The sequence below is a fragment of the Meles meles genome, chromosome 2 (assembly GCF_922984935.1).
Source record: "Meles meles chromosome 2, mMelMel3.1 paternal haplotype, whole genome shotgun sequence".
Taxonomy (NCBI): domain Eukaryota; kingdom Metazoa; phylum Chordata; class Mammalia; order Carnivora; family Mustelidae; genus Meles; species Meles meles.
In genome coordinates, this window is record NC_060067.1 from 12,175,743 (window position 1) to 12,198,938 (window position 23,196).

At 35.0% G+C, this 23,196-nt stretch overlaps 1 protein-coding gene across 2 annotated transcripts in view; it reads left to right on the forward strand.

Moving 5' to 3' along the window:
* Positions 1-12,022, forward strand: part of SULT1B1 (sulfotransferase family 1B member 1) — a 29,994-nt gene extending 17,972 nt beyond the window's left edge. For both annotated transcript variants that reach the window (XM_045995602.1, XM_045995612.1), the window contains exons 4-8: positions 986-1,083; positions 3,344-3,470; positions 4,087-4,181; positions 7,256-7,436; positions 11,786-12,022. In XM_045995602.1, coding sequence (XP_045851558.1) covers positions 986-1,083; positions 3,344-3,470; positions 4,087-4,181; positions 7,256-7,436; positions 11,786-11,898 — 614 coding nt within the window. In that variant the 3' untranslated portion in view covers positions 11,899-12,022. The remainder of the gene's footprint in view (positions 1-985; positions 1,084-3,343; positions 3,471-4,086; positions 4,182-7,255; positions 7,437-11,785) is intronic.
* The last annotated feature ends 11,174 nt before the right edge of the window (positions 12,023-23,196 follow it).

A 23,196-nucleotide genomic window follows, 5' to 3' on the forward strand; every position in this document is an offset into this window, starting at 1 on the left:
GATGGAGAGGGAGACTTTAATCTTACAAAACAAACTGAGGTTTGCTGGAGGAAGGGGGGTATGGAGAAGGTGGTTGGATTATGACAATTGGGGAGGGTATGTGATATGGTGAGTGCTGTGAAGTGTGTAAGTCTGACGATTCACAGACCTATACACTTGGGGCAAATAATACATTATCTGTTAATAAAAATAATTTTTTAAAAAAGGTTGGCTCCACTTTTCCTAGTCTATGTCAGGAATTCTGAATGTGTCTCCATCTCAGAAGTGCCTCCAGACTGACCAAGTTACTTATTTCTGAGATCCAGGCCCCTGGGAACATCCTACCTCTGACTAGACAAGATAAGTGGATATTTTCTGTCTCAAGGAAGTTGACATACCCCTTATCCAATGACTTGATTTGAAACCAAATTCTCCCACATATTAGTTGTTTGCCTTTTGTGAGTTCAGCTAACACCTAAATATTACAGAACATTTTGATTTTGCACGTATATACATGACACATAGAGGAAATAATGAAAAAAGGCAGGTGTAACAGCGATGCTCTACAGACATAACACCATCTCTACCCTAAGAACAAGTGCAAAACAATAGCTGATATGAGAATTGGTAGTTATCCATATCTCTTTGAGAAACAGAAACTATTTTCATAATTATTTATAATAATGCAAGCAATGATAAAACTCCAAATTGCTAACACTGATATTGTTACTTCTCATTTTGGAGATGGAAAAAGTGAAACACAGAGACTAGCATACTTTCAAATGTCACAATGAGTAAGCAACAGACTTAGGATTTGAATCCAAGGAGGCTACCTCACTATGCTCTTAACCTTTATGCAATATTGCCTGATAATACCTGTGACTGATTCAAAATTTAGCAGCATTGTAAACTTCTCAAAAATATTTTAAAAGGTCAGAGAAAATCAGGAAATGCTGGCTCTTTGAAGACTCTAATGTGTCTCTATATCAATCTAAAATTTTCCCAGGAATAGAACAATTAGGAAAGAATCCATCACCACGGCTTGTGAAGACGCATCTACCAATTGATCTCCTTCCTAAGTCTTTCTGGGAGAACAACTGCAAGGTACATTCCAAACTGCAAGTCATTTTTTTTAATGTGACCTTATCCCTTTAGTCATGCACATAATAAGCAATTGCTCAAATATCTTATTTGATACCATGAGAACTGAATTACATGAGAAAGTGTTTCCATTAAAAATTGATGTATTTCAATCTAAATCTACATAATCAAGTTTGTCAAAGGTATGTGGCAACAGGATCTCCATCTCAGCCCAGCATCGCTGCTATCCTCCCCCAGGTACCCCAGATACGCTGGCCTACTCTGAAAACTCAACCTAAGAATGTCAGTTCATGTTCGGTTATTTGGCAAAACTCTCCAGTAAATAAACAAATAAATGAAAAAAAAATTATTAAAATCATCCGAAAAGTAAAAAAAAACAAACAAACAACAACAAAAAAAACTCTCCAGTGAAACCTTTGTGTCTGGATATTTGCTTCTAGGGAACTTTCATTTTGAAATTCAATTTCTTCAATATTTGTGGGGCTAGTCTAATGATCTATTTCAACTTAACTGAATTTTGCTAGTTTGTGATGGGTGAGGAATTCTAAGTTGTGGAATTTTGTAATGAAAAGTGTTTCATAATTCTCTTCCTTTTTAAAAAGATTTTATTTATGTATTTGAGTGAGAGGGAGCAAAGGGGGAGGGAGAAGCAAAATCCCTGCTGAATAGGGAATCTGATACGGGGCTCTATCCCAGGACCCTGGGATCATGACCTGAGATGAAGGCAGATGCTTAACTGACTGAGCCATCCAGGCACCCCATATTCTCTTCTTATTCTTTCTTTGAACAGACTGTATTTTTTAACAGCAATTTTTTTAGAGCAATTTTAGGTTCACAGCAAAATTGAGTGGAAGGCAAAGAGATTTCCCAAATGTCCCCTGCCCCTACACATGCATACCTATTATCACTATCCCCCACCAGAGTGGTACATTTGTTACAAGTGATGAACCCACATTGACATATAATCATCACCTAAAATTCATAGCTTACATTAGGGTTCCCTCTTGGTGTTGTACATTCAATGGATTTGGACAAATGTATAATGTATAATGATATATATATCATGTATATATATCATGTATAATGATATATATATATATATATATATATATATCATTATAGTATCCTACAGCATACTTTTGCTGCCCTAAAATCTCTGTTCTCCACCTGTTCAGGCTCCTCTCCTCCCAGTTTGGCAACCACTGATCTTTTTTATTGACTCCGTAGTTTTTATGGAGGCAATGAAAATACATACACCTTCTTACGTATAGAAAACTAACTGCATGACATTTTCCAAAAGGCAGAAGGCATAATCATATGGTATGTAGGTTTTTCAAATTGCATTCTTTCTTGTAGTAATATGCATTTGAGTTTCTTCTATGTCTTTTTATGGCTTGATAGCTCATTTCATTTTAGTGCTGTGTAATAATATTCCATTGTCTGGGTGTATCCCAGTTTATTCACTCATCTACTGAAGCACATCTTGTTTCCTTCCACATTTTGAAAATTATGAATAAAGCTGCTCTATATATCCACTTTGCAGTTTTTTGTGTGGACCTTATTTTTCAACTTTGGATGAACACCAAGCAGTGCGATTGCTGGATTGTAGGTAAAACTATGTTTAGTGGTGTAAGAATCGCCAGAGTCTTCCAAAATATCAGTACCATTTTTGCAACCCCATCAGCAGTGAATGAGAGCTCCTGCTGCTCAACACCTCACCAGGATTTGGCGTCAGTTTTCTGGATATTGGTCATTCTGATAAGTACAGAGTGGTATCTCATTGTTGCTTTAATTTTCACTTCCCTGATGACATGTGATATCGAGCATCTTTTCATACTCATTATAATTTTCATGGCTATAAGATTTATTGTGATACCTCCTGTTTTTTTCTTGGTGTTAGTTATGTGTCTTCTTTTTTTTTTAATATTTTATTTATTTGACAGAGAGAAATCACAACTAGGCAGAGAGGCAGGCAGAGAGAATGGAGGAAGCAGGCTCCCTGCGGAGCAGAGAACCCAATGCGGGGCTCGATCCCAGGACTCTGGGATCACGACCTGAGCCGAAGGCAGAGGCTTTAACCCACTGAGCCACCCAGGCGCCCCTGTGTCTTCTTTTTTTTAGCAAGGCAAAAGTCTTGCTTTTGTTTATCGAGTATGTCCATTTTTTAAAAAAGAAACAGCTTGTTGTTTCATTAATTTTCTCTGATTTTTCCTGTTTTTATGGATTTCAAATCCATGTGGTTTTCTTCTTTTTTTCCCTGCAGATGATTTATCTGGCTCGAAATGCCAAGGATGTTGCAGTCTCATATTACCATTTTGACTTAATGAATAATTTGGAACCTGTTCCTGGTCCCTGGGAAGAGTATCTGGAGAGATTCATGACTGGAAATGGTGGGTAGGCCTGGGCTTGAAATTAATAAGCACTTTTCCTTTTTAATGCCACTAATAACTATTACTGGTGTGACTTTTCGTATCAAAACATTTGCTCTTCCAGGCCAGTAAAAAGTACATTTAAATAGCATTAAAAATTAGATCAGCTGTATCTAATATTTTACTATGACATCAATATATGACTTTGGTATTTAACATTGACTTGATGAAAATATTCTCAAATGTTTTCTCAGTTGCTAGAAATTCATTCTCAGTTCTAGTTACAATGGAAATTCTTTAACTTACCCAAATCTTTATTTAGATCTTTTATACATCTATTTATAGCATTTAGATAGTTAATATGAATATTTAGTAGAATGGTTTCCTTCCATGTGAGGCTAAGTAAAACCCATATGGAGGCCAATGTATTTTCATTTCAAATGCTTCCTTTGTACTTTATATTTTTTTAATTTGATTGTGTATCCATATATGGCTAATATGTATTTTTATTTGGCCTTATATATTCAGTTCCCTTGATTACTAAATTCCACAAAATGTTTGTATAATTTGACTTATTGTTTAGAAACAAACCTTTAATTGATGAATGCTTATGGTAATAAACTTTCTCTGGTTTTAGTGGCTTATGGTTCCTGGTTTAATCATGTTAAGAGTTGGTGGAAGAAAAAGGAAGAACACCCAGTACTTTTCTTGCACTACGAAGATATGAAAGAGGTAAAATGGTAGAAATTCATTCTGGATAATGCCCCCATTACATCCTAGGTTGAAGGGTTAATATATATTTTCAACTTAATCTATGGAATAAAGAAAAAAACATTGATGTGATTATTTTGCCTCTTCTCCATGCCTGCTTAACCAAATCTTGCTAAGATCATTAGTGACTTCTAATGGTGAAATCCATGACATATTTACCTCCTTTTTTTTTTTTTTAAAGATTTTATTTATTTATTTGACAGAGAGAGAGATCACAAGTAGGCAGAGAGGCAGGCAGAGAGAGGAGGAAGCAGGCCCCCTGCGTAGCAGAGAGCCCGATGCGGGGCTCGATCCCAGGACCCTGAGATCATGACCTGAGCCCAAGGCAGCAGCTTAATCCACTGAGCCACCCAGGCGCCCCGACATTTTTACCTTCTTATACTTTTTAACCATTGTGTTTATTGTGAGCACCTTCTCTTGCTGAAATTCTTTCCTACATTTATTTGGTAGGTTATCACATTCTCCTGGCTTTCCTGTAGATCTCCATCTGTCACTTAGTCACCTTTCTTTGTAAGCTGTTTGCTACATTTGGTGATGGTAGCTGTGCCTACTGTTGCCAAAACTCTTCATGTGCTAATGACCCCCCTAAACTCCATCTTAACTTCTACCCTAATTCAGACCATGTTTTTATTAAAATGACTCTTAAACTGAATACATTCAAAACTAAACTCATCTTGTCTCTCTCCAACATTTAATCCTTTTCTTTTTTTATTCCCTCTTTGGTTAATGATTTGTCTATTAACTTTCTCTTTTTTTTCTGTAAATTTTTATTTAAATTCCAGTTAGTTGGAATGCAGTGTTATGGTGGTTTCAGGTGTATAATTTAGTGACTCATCACTTACATACATGTCCATTAATTTTCAAAATTTGAAAATACATTGTTCTCATTGACTTCTATATAGTGGATATGGTTCCACCATATTGTGCACATCCCATTGTTTCATATGCCCTACATATTATAACTCAAATCCCTCTCCTTTAGTCTTTTACTATCTCCCTCATAGTCTGGGAACTTATAAGCATTCGTCTAGTCTCCTGTATGAGCTAATATCAGTTCAAATGCTGCTGCAAGTTTCCAGGCCTAGTCTGAGGCCATTTTACCCAAATTAGGCAAACACACACACACACACACACACACACACACACACACACACACACACATTTTTATGTGGAAACCAAGTTCCTGTATTTTAAAAAGCTTGGAGTTACAAATGAGGATACATTTTAAACTTTTAGATCCATGATGAAAGGTACAATATGTATCATTCTTGTAACTATATTCACAACACAGAATATAACACCTTACACATACATAGGGGCTCTTAGAATCACTTATGTGAATAATTGATTGCTTGAATGAATAGATAAATGAATGAGCAATAATAACATCTTAGAGACATCAGTCTTCCTTTGCATATCAAAAACCACACCCCATGTAAAATTTCCTTTGATCCAAGTATTTCTATGAAAACCCCAGGGTATTCTCACATCTTAACAAAAAGAGTCCTCTGAATTTTTCTGTTCTGCCTTGGCTCCCACCTTCCATCACACTTGTTTGCAACCCATAGAGACTCTATTGTCAAAACTTTACTATTGCCCATTTATACTGGGCTTGAGGCAGTTAATTTCCAATTTTCAGGCAATATGCAGCTGTGAAATTAAGGTGGTTTTATGAAAAACACCTAAAAAGTGTGAATATCCCTTGAGTATTTGACACAGTATTGCCAGAACTTCCCTGGTAAGGAACTCCCTGCCAAAACATACACATGTGTATACGTGAACACACACATGCAAGTTAGTGACCTATCACTAAATGTTGTGGCTTCCCTGCATGAGATATGAAGTCCAAGTCCTTAAGTGGGACATCCAAGGATTTTCTCATTTTTACCTCAATTTATCTTTCCAACTTTATAGTCTCTCTTACTCCTATAAATAACTCAAACCTAACTTCAATCACTTTGCTTTTTTTTCCCTCCCTTCAAAATACTATGAGACCCTATACTGCCAAGTATTTTGACTATATTTCCTACTGGAAATTCACTCTCCAATATCTCAGCAGACTATGCATCATGGTAAATTCTGACTCACGTTTTTAACTTAGCGTAGATCTCACCTTCTCAAAATATTTCTAGGTATATCCATATAAAATTTAGTTTAGCTTCCTAAAAGTTGCAAATATTAAGTTTATATCATTAGAATCTGGAAAATGATTTATTCTGGGAATTTGCTCTTTCTATCCCCAATAATTAATGAATAACTTAATGTACCTTCATTGGAGTTTTGCTTTGTTTTGTTTTAAGATTTTATTTATTTATTTATTTATTTGGGAGAGAGAGAGAGAATGAGTATGGTCAGGGGACAGGGAGAGGGAGAGGGAGAAAGTCTGAAGCAGACTCCACGCTGACTGTGGAGCCTGACTTGGAGCTCAGTCTCATGCCCTGAGATCATGACTGAGTTGAAACCAAGAGATGGATGCTGAAGTGACTTTACCGCCCAGGTGCTCCTGGAGCTTATTTTTAATAATTTATGTCCTGGCAAGGTCTAAGATAATTAATCTAAGGTGAACATACTTGAAGTTGTTCAGAAATTTATTATTTTTATTTTGAAATATTATTAAAAACAAGAAAAGAATTTTGATTAAGAAAAAATAAATAAAGACAGGATGAATAACGACATGCTTGGTCCCTAAATATTTACTGTTCAAATCTGATTACAACCTGAGCTTAAAATAGCTGTTATTTTTTCCTCCAAATATTAATATTTAGTCCAAGCTTTATTCTTATTGTACTTTTAATATAAATTAAAAATATGAAATTTAGGAGAAATAAATTATTTCATCTCTTTTTGCCAAAGATAAATTATTGATTTTTTCATTTTTATGATTAATTAAAAAAAATGATGACCCAGCAAAATACAGATTGACTATTCAGAACCAACATTTAAGAAAACAGATTATAAATATTATAGTTTTCACATTATGTTAATGATGTTTTTGCTTGCCATTTTCTTGGGTATGTCTCTTTAACCACTAATAGAATCCGAAGCAGGAAGTTAAGAAGATTGCTAGATTTCTAGAGAAGAATTTGAATGATGAGGTCTTAGATAAGATCGTCCATCACACCTCATTTGAAATGATGAAGGATAACCCGCTGGTGAATTATACACATCTACCAAGTACAGTGATGGATCATAGCAAGTCCTCTTTTATGCGTAAAGGTAAATATTTTGCTGAGTTTAATTACCCTTTTCACTTTCTTGTGAATTACTCTGAAAGGAGGTGTATTGATCTCTAACAAGTTACTTTGCCAGTTTTGTTACCAATTTCTTCACCTGTAATGTAAGGACACTAAAAAGACCTACCATAAATGTTACTGAACTAGATTAGAAATTACTAAAGGAAATAATACACTATAAACCCATGTTTATACCACTATAAACCTGGTATCTATAAATACTAGAATACCTTGGATATTTGGTGTATATTTCTTCTTCTACTTACTGTGCTACTAAATGGGAGTAGTTTTGTCAATTCTGATGAGTCATTCCAAAATTGTTATTTCTGTATCTTAAATATTTGCCTAAATAGGCATAGGCCTCCCTCTTCTTAGTAATAAATTAATGTCACTCAATACAGGACCATCTACTTTAAAGTCTCCATATCACTTAGAAAACAGTGGCCACGGGCTCCTGGGTGGCTCAGTGGGTTAAGCCTCTGCCTTTGGCTCAGGTCATGATCTCAGCATAATGGGATCGAGGCCCGAATCAGGCTCTCTACTCAGCAGGGAGCCTGCTTCCCCTATCTGTCTCTGCCTGCCTCTCTGCCTACTTGTGGCCTCTCTCTCTATCAAATAAATAAATAAAATCTTTAAAAAAAAAAAAAAGAAAAGAAAACAGTGGTCACTTTGTTAAGGATTCACAAGGAGAAAGGACTTTTCTTTACCCTCTGGGAAGATTTTGCTCCCTAAAAATACTGAATTATAAAAAACATGGAATCCAAATTAAACATAAAAAGACTGAGGTAGAGGAATATGGCATTTGCTATTGATTCCACTGAAGCAAATCCTGCAAATTGTAGCTAATTGTATATTATTTGTGTCAAAAATATTTTATTAATGATAAAAATAATACATTTAACAAATTATTACCTTAAACAAATTTGAGAAGCTATCCACCTAATAATGTCATCTTCTGTTGTCAAAATTCTTTACTGAAGTAGAAATGAAGGGGTAGAATTTCAACTAGCATGCTAGGAAGTAAACATAACTCTAGAAATGTATTGTACATATGAACATGTGGCTGAAAACCCTTGATTTTCAAAGGGTTATACAGTTAAATTTTTTCTAAAACATTTTTCTACATTACTTATCAAAATAGCATATAGTCCTGGTGTTTTCAAAATTTTTTTTTTATTTTCAAAAACATTACATTTAGTTTTTCAAAACTAACCTCTGGTATAAGAAGGCAAAGTAAATTTTTCATTGTAAATGGTGTCTAAACACAAAGACTGAGGCTCACATAAACACACTTTGTTGACGGAGAAAAATCAGGAAAAAAACCCAAACCTTCTTAACTATACAAGGCAAATTTCTCACTTTGTCAGATTATCTGAATGTAACTTCCAGGAAGGTTTTATTTCCAGTCATATAAAAACTGATACCCTATGATACCTCGGTAGGGTATAGAGGTAGATTAAGTAAGTTTAGTATCTCAATTCTATAGTTTCTCCAGCTTCAAATAGAAAAGACTACATGCTAGTCTCATAATAGAGATGGTCTTTACATCCCCTCTGGAAGTGATTAAAAAAGAAAAAACAAAAACAAACAAACAAACAAAAAAACACAAAAAAACCCTTTGTGGTCAGATTGATCCGGGGTTTATCCAGGCTTTGCCATTTTCCCCGAATCTATGACTTTGAATACATTTAATCAATCTGCCAAAGGTCTGGTTACATCACAGAAAATATGGAGAAAGTAATAAGATCTGTGACATAGGTTTTGGGGGAGGATTATGATAAATGACATATAAGCATTTGAAATATTTTTTTTTCTGACTGTAAATTATATATTAAAAAGTGCCACATCTTTTTAGTCTAAATAGTTCAATATTTGTTTACTCATTTATTCATTCATGCCCTCGACAAATATTTTAAAAATACCCATTTATTCATTCATTTATGTTTAGGAAACACTCTTCATGAACACCTGTATGTAGCACATATTCTTTAGAACATGCAGCGATGAAGGACACATGCATTTGCTTTAAGAAGCTCATAATGTAATGCAAGAGGCATGCATGTAAATGGATTCTAAACAGGTTCCAGAGTGACTATGAACAAAGTGCTGGGTATACTCAGTCTTGGGTGATGCCATGTCGGTTAAATCAATGTCATAATTTAATCACACAATAGTAAAAGGGAGAGATCAGATGATGTCCAGTGGTTATACTTATGTCCCAAATTGCAACAAAACATAAAAATCTTGACTTTTGCCAGCATTTACTTCATCAAAAAACTGTTTATACTTCCCTCTTAGTGAAGCAAATGTGTTTGTGTATATTACATAATTAATACTCAAAATAGAAAATCATTAGAATACTTTATATATGACTCCTTGTTGTTTAATTTGTGCTTTTTGTTTTTAACGACATCTTTACAGATGGGCTATTCCAAATATACACTACTTTCACATTTCATAGAGCTCTTACCATCTGATGAACAGAGAACAAAGTATAGTAACCATAATAAACATTGTTTATAGGGATGTTTTTCATTCAAAGGATTTGAAATCTTCACCCAACCATCATGGGTTAACATAGCTTTAATTCAACAGGATATATTTAATATTTCATAAAATAACAAAGCCAATGTTTATCTCCAAGCACATTTACAGTATAAGAATTTATTTTTCAGATAAATATTTGTAAGCATCCAAGTATAAGAAACTAAATGCAAATTTGTTCCCCAAACTTTTGCTGTTGTAAAGATGGTTCAGGAATGTCATATGTTTAACTTTAAATGCTATTCTTCTCGGGGCGCCTGGGTGGCTCAGTGGTTTAAGCCTCTGCCTTCGGCTCAGGTCATGATCTCAGGGTCCTGGGATCAAGCCCCGCATTGGGCTCTCTGCTCAGCAGGGAGCCTGCTTTCTCCTCTCTCTGCCTGCCTTTCTGCCTACTTGTGATCTCTGTCAAATAAATAAATAAAATCTTTAAAAAAAATGCTATTCTTCTCATCCAAAATGCAAATACAGTATAAGACTAGTGAACTCAGGGAAAATGATATCCTTTAAGTATCATACCATCTTTGTTAATAAATTCATAGGAAATGGTACTTATCAACTTTCTAGTTCATGGATTGTTGTGTTGGTGACCAGTTCTTTGTATAGTTTCCCAAACTAATTCATGAAATAAAATCTGCCCTGACCTTTGATTTAATGTTCAATAGTAACCCTATGACCCCTGACAAGCAGAAACACTAAAACAACCTCTTTCAGGAAACTATTGTATGGTCCATAAATTTAGACAGTAAAATTAACCCTTTTCAGAATGTATCTTTAAGTCATTCAAAATCATAATGAGACATAATGAGACATAATGAGACATTTCACAGCTGTCAGAATGGCTAGTATCAAAAAGGTAGGAAATAACAAATGTTGGAAAGGATGTGGAGAAAAGGAAACACTTATGCGCTGCTGGTAGGGTGTACATTGGTTCAGCCACTGTGGAAAACAATAGAAGTTCCTCAAAAAATTAAAAATGAAGTACTGTATAATCCAGCAATCCATTACTAGGTAACGAAGTGAAAACACTAATTCAAAAAGATATATGTCCCACTGTGTTCACTGTAACATTATTTACAATGGGCAAAATATGGAAGCAACCCAAGTGACCATCGATAGATGAATGTGGTATATACATACAAGGGCACACTATTTGCCATAAAAATATATAAGTAAAACAAAATCTTGCCATTTGCAGCGGTATGGATGGACCTAGAGGTTATTATACTAAGTGAAACAAGTCAGACAGAGAAAGACAAATATCATACAATTTCACTTATATGTGGAATCTAAAAAAAATAAATAAAAGAAACAGACTCATAAATACAAAGAACAAACTGATGATTGCCAGAGGGGAGAGGGATGGAGGAATAGGTGAAATAAGTGGAGGGAATTAAGAGGAACAAACTTCTAGTTATAAAATAGATAAGTCACGAGGCTATAGAGCACAACATAAGGAATATAGTCAATGATATTATAATAACAGATGACATCTCCACTTATGGTGATCATTTCTTAATGGATATAAGTGTCAAACTACCATGCTGTATCATGGAAACAAATATAATACTGTATGTCAATGACATTAAAAAAAAAAGTCAGGCTCTATTTAGCTCTAAATCATGTTTCTAGATGGCAGGAATGACCATGAAGGAGAAATGGCATTTTAAGTTATTCAAATACAAGAAAAGTCTTTCTTTAACTCTTTGCACCCTTTCTTTTGGTATGCATTCGATTTCCTTCATAATGGAAATACATTATTCCTTCACATGTTTTCTTATTTATTTTTAGGGACAACAGGTGACTGGAAGAATTACTTCACAGTGGCCCAAAATGAGAAATTTGATGTCATTTACAAGAAGGAAATGTCTGGAACTGACCTTCAGTTCCGCACAGAGATTTAAAGAGCCTACGACATGACCAGTCTGGATAAGAACAGAGCTGTAGTTTGTTTAAAGGGGAGCAGTTATGACCTGACTTGGGCAATCAAACCAATTTATAAAGGAGAAAATGTGCTTTTAAAATGGATATGTGTGTGTGTGTCATCAATCAGGTCTCAGTTTTGCTCCTGACTCTGAGTTTCCAAAGTCCTGAAATTTAGGGCCAATTGTTATGTCTTTGTAGGATATTCCTGCCTTTTCCTAGACTAGTGTGGACAACAGTGAGAGTACTTGTCCTACTCAACCTTTGTGAGTTATGGCTTAGAATGAAGTTCCCCTCCCTATTAACACGGTCCAAGAAATGTTATTTGCACACTGACACTACATTGCCTAGCTCTGCCCCAATTCCCTTTAGTGAAAACTTGACCCAGGACTCTCTGTTCCACTGTTGTCTTCCGGGTCTCAAATTGCTCCCTGAGTCATCGCTTGTCTTATCACAGTGCCACTATTTGGATAACACAGCTCGTGTCCTAGATAATGGGATTCAGGTTTTGGAAATGTTGTTCCTATACCTAATTTCTTTGCATCCAAAATTTAAATTTCTGAGCATCTAATTTCTGGGTCTCCCCAGATGAAAGGTCTATCTATATTGGTCTCCCTAAGTTTCTTCCATGGGAACTGCAATTCTGCTCTGAGAGCCTGGACTGAGGCTGCGACTTGCTTCCTGTGGAGTATCCTCCCTAATCTCAACAGCCTCTTCTCAATTGCCCTGGGATTGTCCCCATCTGGGAACTTCAGTTACCTCGTTTTGTGAATTTTTTTGGTGGAATTTCCCAAACTGGTACCTCAGGGGGGGTGTCTGGGCTAAATCTCCACTTTGCCCTTCAGACCCCATATCCCTTCTGTGTACCATCCCACACATAATGGCTATCAACTCGGGCTCTTTGATAAATGCTTCCTGGGAACATTTGTTTCTCAGTTCCAGCTCTGCTTTAGATGTAGTGATCTATACGTCCATGTGCAGCAAGTTCTTTTGCCTGCAGGAACTACCGACATGTGCCAACCTGTAAGCCACACCCACACCCCCAGACTCAAGCTTGGTTTGAGCCCCCTGGGCCTAACTTGTTCTGGAGAAGAGTTCTGACACATGATAGACCCCCTGAGCCATAACCGAGAGAGGTAGGATAAAATCGGTGACAGTATTTTGCCTTCACAGGTGAATTTGCAGATGGAATAGTGCCTCAAGCACGTATCTTCTCTCTTCCCTAGCTCCAGCAGGGGATTCATCTAATGCCAGCTGCAAACCTCTGGGAGTGAGATACACAAATATATTAAAATATATATATATATGTGTATATATATATATATGATTTTGGAGACAGTTGTTTTGATAGGTTTATTATAATATGTATTATAAATTATTTCAGAGTATGAAATTTATTTTTAAGTTCCTTAGAAATATGTTTAGTGGTAGTTAATCTTGAATACCTAAGGGTATTGTGAACTAGTTCCAGTTTTCCGAATGCTCTTGACAACAAGGAAGTAAAGCCAATCATGGATGTATTTGCCTTATTTATTTTGATTATTAAGTTACTGTGACACAAACTTCTGATTATATGGTTTACTTTTGAAAAATAAAAAAGTGTCTGTCTGAACCAGTCTTTAATCTGGGTGATAGATAGGCTGCACTAACTGCCTTCCCTAGTAGGATAGGATAATTTCTATTTTCCCTAATTTTCCATTGTGGAAATAGTTTCTGTAACTAGACTTTATTCAAAAAAAATTGAGTAAGTTTTAACTATGCCCCAGGTATTTTTCTAGGCATTGTACATAGAGTAGAAAAACAAATAGAATTTAGATTTTCCATTATGTTTCTTATAGGTTGTTGCCAAATGCCAACATACTTTTTGCTCTCATCAACTCATGTTTCACACCACATGGTAGCACTCCTACTAGAATTCCAGTTTCAAAAGTATGTGATATCCTTTAAAACCATTTTTAAAAACTGCAACCAAATTAATTTTCCTAAAATAATGTTTTATCATTATTTTTCCTATTCAACAATCATCTATATAATTTTCAAACAAACAAATCACAATAATCTCATTCTATTTTTCTCTTACCAAAGCAATACTGTAAGGATAGTAATAGCAAATATCTATGATGAAATTACTCCCACATCCATGGCCCGTCACTAACTCAAAAACTATCTTCCAAGAAATCAAAATGTGTCTTAAAAAATTGTTTCACAAAACAAACTGGGGGTTGCTGGGGGGAGGTGGGATTGGGAGAGGGGGAGGGGGCTATGGACATTGGGGAGGGTAAGTGCTATCGTGAGTGCTGTGAAGTGTGTAAACCTGGCGATTCACAGACCTGTACCCCTGGGGATAAAAATACATTATATGTTTATTAAAAAAAAAAATTGGAAGGGGAGGTGAACCATAAGAGACTATGGACTCTGAAAAACAACCTGAGGGTTTTGAAGGGTCAGGGGTGGGAGGTTGGGGGAACAGGTGGTGGGTAATGGGGAGGGCACGTTTTGCATGGAGCACTGGGTGTTGTGCAAAAAGAATGAATACCGTTACGCTGAAAAAATAAATAAAATGGAAAAAAAAAATTGTTTCACATCAGGGCATTGGAAGCAAGTACTAGCACTTGTTCAGAGTAAGTGCCATTATTGATAAAAGGAAAAGAGCCACAAAACTCCCAAGGGAAAGGCATTTTAAACATGGATTTTTTTCCTTTCGTCAAATGCTTAAACTTTGGAAAACCAAGCAAATCAGATTTTAGTTTTCATCTGTAATATAATGTAATTGGTTCATGCTTCCTCCATATTCTAAAACTCAATGGCTATACTTACCTCCTGCTTCCATAACCAAACTGTTTTAATCAGCGTCTGAATGTTGTTTGTGTTTCCTGTACCAGCGCTTCTGTTCACATCAGGACTTTTTCCTTCCAACCTCATTCTCACAAACACCCAGAATTCCACATTTCCACTTCTTTAGAGTAAAAGCCCAAATCTGATTTCACTTCAGCCAAGAGTTCTCTTACCACCCTTTCACAAAGAAACTTCTTCCTTCTGAGTCTTTGGTATTTGTCCCCTGGATAGTTTATCCAAAAGTTACTAACTAAAGTGGTATTATCCTAAAGCACCATTATTTCTTTGGAGCGACCTACCTATCAGCAAATTAAGCTTTGTTCATTGAAGAAAAGGATGGGCTTTTACCTATAGTGCTTCCACAATGCTTGGCTCCATGTTCTGAATGATGACATTTAGAGTCACTTGAATTCATCTAATAAAGTTCATTTGTAAACCTCTTTTTTGCAAATTCATAAACTATTCTAATACACATCAAATGACATGAATAAAACAAACATAGCATATATGTATTGCATTAAAGATCAAGGCACTTTTCCATGCTAGATTAAATTATAGCCTCAGACTCCTTCTTAACACAACACTATATTGATACATTAATTCACTGAGGTTGGTATATGTGATAATCAGTTTTATACGTCAAGATGTCTAGGCTATGCTACCCAGCTATTTCACCAAACTTGGATATAGGTGTTCTTGTATAGGCATTTTGTAGACATGGTTAATATCTACCATTAGTTGACTTTATATAGGAACTTATCATTGATAATCTGTGTGGGCTTGATCCAATCAGTAGGAACTGAGATATCCTGAGGAAGAAGAAATTCAGAAATTCCATTTAAGGAATGCAGTATCAGCTCCTGTCTTAAGGTCTGAAGGTCTGCCTTACAGATTGCAGACTTGCCTAACTAGATCCTATACAAACCAACTCTTTGCAATAAATCTCTTAATATATACATATATGTGTATGTGCATGTATGTATATACACACATATGTGTATAACACACATACGTAATGTATGTATTTCTCTCTGTTTGTGTATATATATCCCAATTGGTTCTGATTTATGTGACAAAAATGAAACGTCAAAAATCATCAAAAGAATAAAAAGTGTTAACAATTTATTGGATGACAACTCTGTTAGGTCTTCCTTCCTTGTTATTTGTTCCAAGCAAAGAACTGAAGTCCATCTGATGTTGAAATCATTTTCTTCCCAAGAATTACAATACTTTGTCTTAATTTCTAAGAAGGATGAAAGATCTCTATGCTAAAAACCATAATATTCTGATGAAAAAAAATCAAAGAGAACACAAATAAATGAAAAGGCATCCCATGTTCCTGGATTTTAAGAATTAATATTGTTAAAATGTTAATACTACCAAAAGCCATCTATAGATTCAATGCAATCTCTATTAAGATCTCTGTCACGATTCCAATGGTATTTTTTACAGAAGTAGAAAAAAAAATGCTCAAAGATTTATATGGAATGACAAAAAATCCCAAACAGCCAAAGCAACCCTGAGAAAGAAGAACAAAGCAGGGGATATCACTCTTTTTAATTTCAGGTTATACTATAAAGCTATAGTCATCAAAACAGTATGATACTGGCATAGAAACAGACCAATAGACCAAAGGGACAGAATTGCAAGCCCAGAAATAAACCCAAGCATATATAGTCAACTAATACTTAACAAAGGAGCCAAGTACATTCACTGGAGAAAAGATGTCTTTTCAACAAGTGGTGCTGGGATAGATATTCATATGTAAAAGAACGAAACCAGACCTATGTTTTACACCACTCATGAAATTAACTTGAAGTGAATTAAATCTTAAATGTAAGACCTGAGATCATGAAACTCTTAGAAGAGAATATAGGAACAATTCTCCTTGCCATGGGTCTTGGTAATGAATTTTTGGAGATGACACCTAAAGCAGAAGTAATAAAGCAAAAATAAATAAGTGGGAAGACAGAAAATTAAAAAGCTTCTACACAACAAAAGAAGCCATCAGTAAAGAGAACAGACAACCTACAGAATAGGAAAACATATTTATTAACCATATATCTGATAAAGGATCAATATCCAAAATACATAAAGAACTCGTACAACTCAACAGCAGAATAACAACAACAACAACAACCAAGAAACTAAAAAATAATCCAAATAACAGATGGGGAAAGCACCTGAATAGACATTTCTCCAAAGAAGATATACAAAAGGCCAAGGAAATATACTCAACATCATTAGTCCTTAAGGAAATGGAAATTAATTTAATGGAAATTAATATAAGAATAAGATCACCTCATGTCTGTTAGCATAGCCATCATCAAAAAGATAAGAGATAACAAATGCTGTTGTAGATGTGGAGAAAAGGGAAACTGTGCACTCTTGGTGGGAATGTAAATTGGTACAGCCACTATGGAAAACAGTAAGGGAAATCCTCAAAAAATTAAAAATAGAACTATTATATATGATCCAACAATTCCACTTCAGGTAATATATCCAAAGGTAACAAAAACACTTACTTGATAAGATATCTGTACAGCATTATTTACAATGCACAAAATATGGGGACAACCTAAGGGTCCATTGCTTATGTATATAAAGTAAACATTTTTTTACAATATTTACAATAGGCAAGACATGGAAAAACCTAGGTGTCCGTCAACAGATGACTGCATAATGAAAACGTGATACACACACACACACACACACACACACACACATATATACATACATACACTGTATAGCCATAAAATATAAGGAAATTTTACCTTTTGCAAAAACATGGATAGAATTTGAAGGCATTATGCTCAGTGAAATAAGTCAGACAGAGGAAGACAAATACTTATGATCTCACTTATATAAGGAATCCAAGGGAAAAAAACAAACAAACAAACTCATAGCAAAAGAAATGAGATTTGTGGTTACCAGAGGCAGAGAATGGTGGGAGAGGGAATTATAGGAAGGTGCTTATAGGTACAAACTTATAGTTATAAGATAACTAAGTACTAGAGATGTAATGTGCAACATGATAACTCAGCTAACACTGCTTATTATAAATAGGAAAGTTGTTAGGAAAGTATATCCCAAGAATTTTCATCAGAGGAGAATTTTTTTCCCTTTCTTCTTTTTATTTTCCTTTCTTCTTTTCTTTCTACTGTATGTATATGAGAATATGGATCTTAACTGGACCCACTGGACTTATTTACATGATATGTAAATCAAACCAGCATGCTGTATGCCTTGAACTTATGCAGGGATATATATCAATTATTGCTTAATAAAACTAGAAGAAGATAAAGTGAGAAAACTGAAACTTAAATTTAGGACTCAATCTAAGTCTGTTTTACTCCAAAATGTCATCCTTAGCAATTCTGAAAATACATAGAATTATATATAAATAATCTCATTTGGATATTAGATATAGATTGACTCTCAAAATACTATCATAAACATATTCATGTAAAGATGCCCAAGCTGACAATGTAAACATTCCAAGCTCTTTCCCCTTTCAGAGACCTACTGTTGCAGAGACACTGCCTGCAAACCTGTGAAAGATTAGATTTGTGAGAATGTCTTCCCCATATAAGCTATGGTATAATTGGTATTTACCAGTTTTTAAAATTTTTTAAAAATCATTTTTAAAAAGATGGCACAGTTCAAGCTCATCTAAATTAATGTATGTTTTGAAAGTTGATTTAAAAACTCGTTAATTAGAAAGGAATGTTTCTGGTACAATGCATAGAGTCCAAATACATGACTAATAACATAGTTTTTGTAATGCAGCCTATTCATAAGATGAGGACTGACTGTACTCTGTCCTGTTCTCTCCTATTCAGGGAGGAAGAGAACATGCTGTCATAAATCTTGTTGAGAAACTTCTAATGCAAATTTGAATAGGGGAGGAAAAAGACAAAATATTTCCTTGTAACTTGTATCCCTTATATCTCCTCTCTTTCTCTAGTCCTAAGAACAGGAGTATCAAATTTCTTGAGTATATTGAAAACATTTATAAAGAAAGTAAAAATTCTTGTGGTTCTCCTTAGAGATTCTAAGGTAGCCTAGACAGTGAGCTCGGACTATGAATTTTATTTAAATACCAAAGGTAATTCCACTGAATTACCTATATTACCTGTTGCATTTTCCAAGTGATGAAGGCAAGCTATTGTTTTCCAAGTAACTACCAGATGGATAGATGATAGATAGGCAGATAGGATGATAAATGATAGATAAATAGATAATAGATGATATAGATAATAGATTAGGTGATAGATGGATAGACAGATAATAGATGGGTCATACATACAGATAGATTATAGAGATAGATAATGATAGATGGATGATGCATAGAAATACATAGATATAGATAGACGACAGATGATAGAAAGATAGATAGATGATAGATTGATAGATGTAACAGCTATCAAGACATTCTTGTACTGACTGGATTTATATTCGGAAATGTAAAAAAAATTAATAAAACTTAAAACTGGTGATTTAATATAATTTGAAAGGAAGAAGCTTAGTGAATTTTTTTTTGAAGTTTAGTGAATTATACAGCTCTACCACAGGCCTTTAGTCAACTGTATACTACATATCAAAATAAACGAAATTAGTAACTTTTCCTGCACAGTTTGCTCAATGTGTGACCTATACACTAGCTTAAAAAACAGGTGCAAATTCCATTTCATTAGCATTTTTGTTTATTTCCTGTGTATTATTCCTTCCATGGAATAAAAGCTAAATTTCTTTTTTCTTTTCTTTTTTTTTAAGATTTTATTTATTTATTTGACAGACAGTGATCACAAGTAGACAGAGAGGCAGGCAGAGAGAGGAGGAAGCAGGCTCCCTGCTGAGCAGAGAGCCTGATGCGGGGCTCGATCCCAGGACCCTGGGATCATGACCGGAGCTGAAGGCAGAGGCTTTAACCCACTGAGCCACTCAGGCGCCCCTGGTCCTCACATTCTTTACGGCTTTTTTCCCTATATGGAACTTTTAGCCACATTTCGAATCCATGTGACTTTTCAGAGCAAATGAGCTAGCTAAATAGTTCTCTCAATACCACTTAATTGATCAGATCACCCTTCCCTCATTGATTTAACAACCTCATCTTTTTCATGTCACGTATTTTACACATGCACATTTCTGGATAGATAGAAGGAAATGTAAAGGAAAGTCACAGTCTTAAGTATGAAAATTTCTATATACATGTATGTATCAAGTGTTTATGTTGTCCTTTCTTGTTGAAACATAGAGCACATTTTTTAACCTCTTGTATTTCTTACCACTCTGGATTATGCATTGATACATAAGTAATTTGTTTTAATTGTCTATAAATGACTATCTCTTATCTATTTCTATTTTTCCCCCAGTTCCTAGCACAGTAAAGTCACAAGCTAAGCATTCACTAAAGGGTTGTGGAATATATTTATTTAAACTGCAAAGATATTTATAAATATAAATTGGAAAAGTGATTATGGTACTATTCATATATTTTGTTGATTCTAGAATATAAGACAATTGTCTTGTTGTTTTGTTAAACTTTGAGATAAATATATTTCCAAATTTTTGTTGATAAGAGTCATAAATGGGTTGACTTTAACTTCTAAGTTGGAAGCTTTGTCTCCTGGGTTTTATTGGTAGAGGTTTTGAGAAAAGATGATGCTGGCAAATACCCCCCCAAAATCTTTCTGCTATAATGAACCTCTAATATATGGTTATACAGATAGTGAGTTTAGACTTACCTGCAAGTTGCATAGTTATGTTTGTAGTGGCATTAAAGATTTAAATATGCTTACTCAATAGCAAAAGAAAGTCTAAGCCCAAGCTTTGGCTCATAGAAGGTGGACCAGAGTATGAGGGGTGGAGTAATTCTTTGTGCTGCATGGGAACTATCATTTGGATTTCCCTGTATCCCTGTCATTCAGAATTTCACACCACAAAGTCAGATACAATTAAAAAACTTCTTCTTCTTAGTTTTATCCAAATACTGATCATGTCAGGAATCATGGCCTTTAGATGGGCACTGTCAATGATTGCAATGATTACAATGACAATCAGAGGAGATATACCTCCATGAGTGGGGAAGAAAGAGAGGAAATCAGAAACTACAACAGGAGCCTGGGACCAGAAAAATCCTGGAGGAATGTAAGAGCAACTATAGTTCTTGCAAAGTAGATGAAATGAATAGAGAAGAAATAGTGTTCTCATAACGTGTGTTTAACACTTTCTTTACCCCTATGTTATTGTGGCATAAAATAGGTATAATCTATATTTATAAGCATAATCTATATCTATGTTTCATTGTGATGATTTTCACTTGAATCAAAATGGTTATCAACTTTTAATATAATGGGAAGCAGCAGACCCTCCCTAGTTCATAGGAGATATGTAGTTATTTAAACAAATTGGTGTTCCTTTCATTACATTGAAGAATTATATACAAAATGTTTAATTTTTAGGTATAAAAAGTCTTTTTGTCTCATTTTTGCATCCTTAATATAATAATTCACTTTTTAAAATGGGACTAATTATTGTCTGCAATGAAGTGGAAAACTTGAATTTCATGTCTGGAATTTTACTTTCAAAGTATTTTGTTTAGCCAGCAGAATTCTTGGTGTTGTCATTAGTGCTGGGGTTTTGTTTCTTTGATCCTTGTTTTTTGAGGAATTTGAATATCTGTAGTTGGAGCATATAGTCTCCAGTTCAGCTCAAGCCCCATTACTCCCTCTTGTTGCTTTACACATATCATTTTGGCTTTTTGCTTATCTACAAACATCTCATCTAGATTTTTCTCTAAGAAAACAAAAATATGATTGACTTGGTATAAATGTACCTAAGAACACATTCAAAAAGAAGAAGAAGAAGAAGAAGAAGAAGAAGAAGAAGAAGAAGAAGAAGAAGAAGAAGAAGAAGAAGGAGGAAAGAAAGAGAAAGAAAACAAAAAGGAAAAAGAAAAGAAAGATGACAAACACAGGCATGCTTTCGACTTCGAACTGGGAGGCATTTCTGAATTGCCTTAGGCAAAGTCTTGTTTTGTAGCTGGGCTGAATCTGTCCCATTCAACTACCAAGGTGTGTTTGGTTGAAAGCATTTCTCCCGTGAAATTTCCCAGATAGTGAGAACGTCCTGACATAATTAATGAGATATTTTGTGATGTGATTGCCAAAAAACAATGATATAGCAGCAAACTTTTAATACTCCCCATCTTCTGAAGAGTAAGTGAAACCGCTAAAATAAACACATGTCAAATTTTATGTTTTGTGACTTACTTTTAGAAACAAAAGAACCTGGGATTCTGAATGCCAGTATGATGAGTTTCTGAAGTGAAAATATAATGAAACACTACAGAGGTATGAATGATTTTTAAACTGAATTAATGCAGATTGTCTCTTTTTGACTTGATAATCAAATGCCATGTGAAATAATTAACAAAGTCATGATACAGATGAATAAGGGCTGTTTGTAAAAATTCTAAATGGAAGAAAGTTTCTTCTTTTTTTTTTCCTTTTCAATTTTTTTTTTTGTCCCACAGTATTAGTGCTGGTGCCTTCCTGTCCCTTCCATCTCACTAAACATACATTTGACTCTATAATCTAGTTATAAATAGTTGAATTATTTATTGCAATAGTTGACATATATTCATACATATTTAGAACACATACATACACTGAGGCAATTGTTGTCTATTACCTATTCTTATGTAACAAGCTATTAAAAATGTACTGGTGGAAAACAGAACTATATTATCCTCAAAGTTGCTGTGGATCAGGGATGCAGACAAAAATAGAGTATGGCTTCTTTCTACTCTGTGATGTTAGGACATTCAACTGGGAAGACTCAGATCTCAAGTAGCTGGGTGCTGAAATTTCCTTAGGGCATTTTTAATCTCAGATTGGGAGCCTAGGTTGTGTTGACTTGAAGACTAAACTCAACTTGTAAGGAAAACCAGGGAGCTACATGTTCTTTCCTTGTAGCTTGGGCTTCCTCACAGCATGGCAGCCTCATTGTAGCTTTGATGAAGTTCTAGAACATAGGTGAAGTTCGGTGGGGTGAGGTTCAGAGCCAATGACCAAGAAAGAATTCTTGAGACATCCTTGGTGCAAAATGGTGGTTTATTAAAACAAGGGGACAGGACCCATGGGTGGGAAGAGCTGCTGCCCCAGGGATGTGAGGAGTGCTCTATTATATACTGGTAAGTTGGGGAGGGGGTTAGGGATGGTGTAAGTCTCTAAGGAATTTTGGAAGCAAGGTTTCTAGGACCTTGAGGGGCTCTCTCTTGCCTGGGGAAAAGGTTATTCATTACCAGTAATAAAACCTTCTTGTGAGTCCCTTTATATGTATATCAGTGGGCCATATGCTTGGGAATGATTGTCGACACCATCTTGGAGGTTTAGAGATAAAGTTTCCAAAGGAATTGTTAAAGTAAACTTACAGGATCC